General features: G+C 50.3%; 1 protein-coding gene across 1 annotated transcript in view; it reads right to left on the bottom strand.

Annotated features, from left to right (window-relative positions):
• The window catches only part of CUNH19orf81 (chromosome unknown C19orf81 homolog), a 12,128-nt gene extending 7,925 nt beyond the window's left edge, over nucleotides 1-4,203 (bottom strand). The window contains exon 1 of the mRNA XM_005366880.2: nucleotides 4,007-4,203. Coding sequence (XP_005366937.1) covers nucleotides 4,007-4,073 — 67 coding nt within the window. The 5' untranslated portion in view covers nucleotides 4,074-4,203. The remainder of the gene's footprint in view (nucleotides 1-4,006) is intronic.
• Between the last annotated feature and the right edge of the window lie 2,619 nt (nucleotides 4,204-6,822).

The raw sequence follows: 6,822 nt of genomic DNA, 5'->3' as shown, positions 1-6,822 counted from the left end.
AGACAGGGTTTCTCTGTGGTTTTGGAGCCTGTCCTGGAACTAGCTCTTGTAGACCAGGCTGGTCTCGAACTCACAGAGATCCGCATGCCTCTGCCTCCCAAGTGCTGGGATTAAAGGCGTGCGCCACCACCGCCCGGCTTAATTTTTTCTATGTCTGTAGTAAAGACTTTCAGGATGTCTGCCTTGATCAAAACTAATCTCTATTCACTTTGAAGGAATCTATAAACTTTCATTTTCTGTGAAAACAAAAGTATAGCCTCTTCCCCCAATGCAATACATTTTCTGACTTCCATTTTAAAGTTAAAGTATGCCTAAAGTATCTAAGCTGGTTTAGTTCAGCAGCCCCTTTGACAGTCCTGTCTCTCAGAAGCTGCTGTGTGCAGTGTCAAAACATTCGCAGTCAACACAACACCATTCAGGATCCAGGCTCCCTGTGTGTTTCTCATCTTTACATGGCTTATTCTTTTATATTCCTTTACTCGCTCTTTAAAGACTTTATTATTTATAAACTATTTTTTCTATGACTGTCTATACCCATTTTTATGCACATTTTAAAACACACTGCAACCTGTTTAGAGGATTTTTCCATCTGGACCCGTCTTTATTGCATGTCTCTAGCCTTTTCTGACCGCATGAACCAAACCTCAAACTGCTAAGCAGCTTTGCAGTGGTGGGTGGCTCTGCCCTGCTCAGGTCCACGAAAGCCAAGCTTTATGGCCAAGAGCCTAACCAAGAGCTGCGTTCAACTGGGAGCTGAGTCTAACCGAGAATTGCATTTAACAGCCCCAGCTCTGGGAGGTTGGTGCCCACACTGTGGTGAGCATTTTTTACTTAGCTTGCTGTTCCTACTCAGAATACTCAGTCACTGCATGACAGAGCCACGTACAGGAACCATGTCCAGTTTGTTTCTTTGTCTCTTAGCGTCCTTAGTCCTATGTGGACTAAGGAACAAAGGTAACATAATTCTTTTGGCCACCAACCAGCTCCTGGATCACGACATGGATAGTTCTTATTAGTTATGAACGTTCAGCCTCATCTTAGGGTTGTCCCCTAGCTCTTTTAACTTATTTTAACCTGTTTATCTTCACCTAGGCTTTGCTTAGGGCTTTTTACCTTTCTTTCATTCTGTTTGTTTCACTTGTCCATGTCTGTCTGTCTGGCAGCCAACTGGGCCCAGGTGTCTCCCTCTCCTTCTCCCTCATTCTCTCTTCTCTTTTTCTGCAGTCTAGATTCCTCCTCCTACTTATTCTCTCTGCCCGCCAGATCCACCTATCCCTTCACTGCCTAACTATTGGCTGTTCAGCTTTTATTAGACCAATCAGGTGCCTTAAGCAGGCAAGGTGTAACAGCAACACATCTTTACATAATTAAACAAATGCAGCATAAACAAACACAACACACTTTTACACAATTAAATAAAGTAATATCTGCAACATGCCTGTTCTTACTAGTGTGGCCCATTAAGCCTCATCTAAAGCACTCAACTGCTTTTCTAGTCCGAAGTCCTGAAGTTCACTTTCCTTCATTGAGCAGCCTAGTCGGGCTCGTCACAGCCGTACCCTGCTCCCTGCAGCCTGGTCCGGCTCGTCACAGCTGTACCCTGCTCCCTGCAGCCTGGTCAGGCTCGTCACAGCTGTACCCTGCTCCCTGCAGCCTGGTCAGGCTCGTCACAGCTGTACCCTGCTCCCTGGCACCAACTCCTGCCCTGGTCAGTGCTCTATGACCAAGGCAACCTTAATCAGGGTCTTGCTCAAAGTTTCAGAGGCTTAATCTATTACCATCGTGTCAGGAAAGATGGTAGCACGTGTGACACTGGGGCAGTAGCTAAGAGCTGCATCCTAGTCCACCGGCAAAGAGAGGGGTGGGGCTGGCGTGAGAAACACCAGCAAGGCCACACCCACCAATCCTTTCAAACAGTTCCACTCCTTGGTGACTAAGCATTCAAATATATGAGCCTTGGAGAGCCATTCTTATTCAAACCACCATACCTAATGAGGTGATGTGGCTCAGTGGTAGAGCACCTGCCTAGAATCCCGCAGTGAGGGACTGGGAGCCCCTGCCTAGCACTCACAAATCCTTGGGTTTGATTCCAAACATTGAAAGAAAAAGTATTTACTAATTAGCTAGGTTCAAGAATTTCAATCCTTAACATCATCTCTATGGCTTCCTATGCATCCTGGAGGACACTGGAAAGAATTCGTTCACCAGAAAACTTAACACGGTATTAAATGACTGATACCCACTTCTCCCCTGAGAGTTCCCAGTCTAGCAGAGTGGAGAGGAAATCCTTCCCCAGGCCTAGCACAGACTGCTTCCCCCAGTGGGACAGAAAGGCTGTAGATTAGCAAGTTCGGAGTTTGCATATGAAATGTTTCCACTGGCTCAAGCATTTGAACACAAGACACCTAGTGGGGGCGCTGTTTTGTAGTGGTGGGATCTTTTGGAGGTGGGGGGTCCAGACGGAGGAAATGGGTCATGGGGGGGGGGTCAGGTCTTGATGTTTATAGTTCTGCTCCCAGATCCTCAGGAATATTCATTAGGCTTAAACCAGACAGCTTGTCAGCACCACCTGGTAACCATTTAAAACCTAGGACTACCTGAGCCCTAGTGGCAGAGATTTTTGTTAAATGAGTGCAGCTTGAGCTGAAACCCTAGAGTGGAATAATAAGGTCATGTTGTCCCTCTTGCTAGGTAGGATGAGGTGGGCAACTGAGTGCTAGCTGAGATGAGAAGAGGACATCACGGGAGCTCTCTGGATGAAGACTTCTGGAAATGACGTTGAAACTATGGCCTTGTGACCACGAGGAAGGCGAGCTGGTATACCAAGGAAATGTATCTCTGATTAGAACCTTGGGAGATGAAAGGAACTGGCTCCCTGACGGTGTCACTAAATTTAATCCCTGTTTTTTGTGTAGGACAACGCCATTTCTATTCTTTCTGCTATTTATAGCCATGCAGAGTCTTACTGGGAAGCGGGTGAACTGTGCTGACAGGGGTTGCAAGCCTGGGGCTGACGTGAGCAAGAGGCAGCGATGGTCTGGGTGTATGTTAGAAAGACTCCCTGGAACCAGGCTGGCCCCTGGTGGAGCAGAGACTAACGACAAGGAGGTAAGGTTTCTGTTGGAGTCAGAACTATGGACAGAGAAAAGAACCAGACATAGCCAGAAGTCAGTATGACAAGGATGGGGGTGCAGGGGAAGGAACTGCGTGGGGCTGGAGTGAAAGGTTGGCATCTGGGGTTTGTTTCAGCATCTGGGTTGGTGGTGGGGCCATCTGAAAATAAAGACCAGGGACTGAAGACAGGAAGACGGTAAACTATTCTGCAAGGCCAAGGAGTGAAGGCATCTAGAAAAGAAATGAACTTAGAGGCAATGTCGAGGCCCAGGAGGCTCATGAAGTTCTGGGCTCAGAAATGTTAGCCAGGACACTGCAGCATTTCAAGGTAAATTATTTGTAAACCGAGGGTATCTGTCAGAGAACTGCAGAGGGTGATGGGAAAATGAGTTCTAAACACAGAATATTAGCTAGGGAACTGCAGTATCTCATGGGAAACTTAGGTTTGGGCCCAGAAGTAGCGTTCTGTGCGCGACAGAACTTCATGTAAAAAGACTATTAATTAGCCCGGTAACTGCAGAGGCTGGTGGAAAATGTGGTTCTGGACTTTTATTATTAGCCAGGTACCTGCAGAGTCCTATGATAAATGTAGTTCGTAGTAAAGCGTCTTGGCGAGGGCCCTGCAAAGTCTCCTGGGAAATGTAGTTTTGACTCCAGACTATTAGCAAGGAAGCCTCCTAGGAAAAGTAGTTAAGAGCCCGGGGAATTGCAAAGTCCTCTGAGAGATGTACTTTGGGGCTTACCCCACTGGCGAGAGACTTGCAGAGACCCAAGGGCAATGTAGTTCTTCTATACCCAGACTCTCAACCAGGGGCTCCTGGGAAATGTAGTTCGAAGCTCGAGGACCAACTGTGCGGGAAAGCCGGTTCGCCTGCCCCCCAGGCCTGCTCACCTGCCTCCCTGTGCAAGCCGTGGCCGGCCAGATTTGGGGAGCTGAGTGGCTCCACCCCTGACTGCATCCTGGAGAGGCGGGTCGGAGGAGGTCCAGGGAGGTGGGGCGGCGTGCTCACACTGGACCACACACCCCAGCTCTTTCCGTCGGCTCCTGCTTCTTGCTCTTTGAAACCACGTGGGACAAACACGGAACTGGAAGGCTGAGACCACAAGGAAACGCGCGTTCCCCTAACCTCGGGGACTCTGTGTGCGCCCCAGTCTACTTCCTTCCCCGTCTCTCCCCGTCTTCTGGTCTCTCCACCCCTCCTGCCCCATCCCTGTCTTCGGTTTTCCCCCAACTTCTCTGCCTGCCTCCCTCCCAACCCCACGCCCCAGCTGTCCTCTTCATTTCTCCCAGAAGACTCTCTCCTCTTCCCCTCCTCACTGGTCTCTCCCTCCATCTCCCCAGCCTTCTCCATTAGCCTCCCCAACAGCTCCCTAGCCCCCCGGATTGCCCCCTCTTCATCCTTTGGAGTCTCTCCCCAACCCTGTCACCCTCTCTGAGCCTCTCTACTTCCCCTTCCCCTTCTCCCAGATTGATTCCTCAGTCTCTCTTCCATAGCTACTTCTGGCTCCATCCCCCTGCCGTCCCGCCCCGCCCCTCTCTCATCCCCTGTCTGTGCCCACTTGCCCTCTGTTCATCCCCGACTAGGTACCTGGAGACAAACAAACTGAGTTCTCTGCGGGGGGAGGGGACGTTAGGCTGGGCCTGGTTACCATGGTGCCGCTAGAGGGGAAGCCGGGCTGGGATTCATATTCCTGAATGTGGGAAAAGTGGAACTGAGGGCCAGGACCGGAGGCTTTATGCAGGCAGGAGCCCAGTTAGGCCGTCAGGGAAGTTTTGTCTCTGTGCCCCCCAGGCTCCCTCTTTGTATCTTGTATCACCCTCTTCTTAACCCCCCACCCCCACCCTTGAGACAGTTTGCCTCTATAGCCTAGGCTGGCCCCTGCCTTCCAGCTGCAGAAACCCTGAGGTTGGAATCCCTGCTCTTCCCTCCCAGGAGGTCTCTGTTGTATTGTCTCTGCTGACTGCTTTCTGAGTTTACAGATCAATCCAGATTCTGTCACCAAAGCTAGAGTCTCATTCTCTTTCTCTAAGTGGCGGTAGCCAGTGTGCCACCTTGCGGGTACAGAACTTGCTTGGAGCAAAGACAGGTCGAGGGGAAGACAGCCCGCTTTCCGGTGATTGGCTATGTCTGAAGCTCGCGATTCCCTGTTAGGAACTGAGAAACTAACTTCCGTCAGTCTAGCTGGTTTTGTTTGGGGAGGTGTTTTGATTCTGTCCGAGAGGGACTTTGGCAGCCGGTGAGAGCCCACGGTGGGTGAGAGACAGACAAATATGCCAGATAGGCAGACTTAGGTGAGGGGTTTAATGAGATGAAGGTATTGGGGGGGGGGTTTAATTCGACCGGCCCCTGGGGACAGGAGCTGTGGAAGTGGGGGAGGGGGAGCCACGTTCGTCTGGATGCTTACAAGAGGGTTGGGTTTTTTTTTTTTTGTCTTTTTCAAGACAGGGCTCACCATGTATCACTGGAACTTACTATGTAGATCAGGCTGACCTCGAACTCACAGTCAGCCTGCTTCTGCCTCCTGAGTGCCAGGATTAACGTCATGCCCCACTATGCCTGGCTGTTACTGGCAATTAAAAAAAGTCCATACTTCAGTGGTCTCAATCAATCTTCTGTGGCTATGACTTTCAGTGTTCTTTCAAAGAGGGAGGGAGGAAGGGAGGGTTTGAGGGGTGCATGCACTGGACAGTGAGAGAGGGCTCCTGCATGCCTGTGGTTCTGGGAGCTGAACACTGAGTCCAGTGTGCTCAGGGCAAGGGCTCCGGGGCTTCTCTGGCTCTTCCCTTCCTCTCTTTTGTTTGGTGGAAGCTCCACCTTGTCCCCACCCCTCTCTCTCCAGATCCCACCTTCAGTAAGCCTACCGAGCAGTCTGCCAAGGCTCCTCTCCCTGAGATGCCTACAGGGTACTTAAGCCTTGGCCCATAGACCAGCCAGGTGATTTCTCTCCTGCCTCCCCTGAGAGTCACCAAGGAGTTGCTTTGATCTGTTTATTAAACCTGGTTTTATTAATCCAGCTAGATCTGGCATTGGCAGAGAAACCTGTTAAGTCTGGAGCGTAGCCCCCAGCCCCTGTCCTGGGAGTTGCATTAGTCTGGACTCTAAATCCCAGCATGCCAGGTCCTGACCCCTCCCTGGGGGGTCAGCACCACTCCCACAGGGTATTTAAGTGAGCTCCCAGAGGAGAAACACTTGGTTCCTGGTTTGCATGGGCTCTCTGCTGTCCTCTCTCCCCACCACACCCAAGAGTGCTGTACTTAATAAAACGATGGGCATTTTGATTTGGTTTGATCTGACCTAATTGGATTTCTTGCGTTGGCGGAGCTGCCCCCTTTTAGGATTTTTTTTCTTAACAAAACCCACAACTGGAGAATTTCAAAATACGTATCATTAAGCTGCCTTCTTCAATCCCATCTCTGTCGGACAAGGAGCATCACTGACTGCGGAAGCCCTCAGGGTAGAGGCGTGCACACTGAATGAATGAATGAATGAATGAGTGCACTTCTGTGTCTAACAGTGCAGCTCAGCCCAGTGGACTTGGCCCTTCCTGATCCTTGTGAGACCAAGCAGGTTGGCCTGGAATTCTGTGCGGCCTGGGTGACCCACTCTTTGTTGCTGTGATCAACACCATTACCAAGGCGACTTATACAAGAAAAGGTTTACTTGGCCTTAGAGTTGCAGAGGGATGAGAACCAATGGGGGCTGCAAA

Source organism: Microtus ochrogaster, unplaced genomic scaffold (genome assembly GCF_000317375.1).
Source record: "Microtus ochrogaster isolate Prairie Vole_2 unplaced genomic scaffold, MicOch1.0 UNK14, whole genome shotgun sequence".
NCBI lineage: Eukaryota > Metazoa > Chordata > Mammalia > Rodentia > Cricetidae > Microtus > Microtus ochrogaster.
This window is presented reverse-complemented; position numbering and strand designations above follow the sequence as displayed.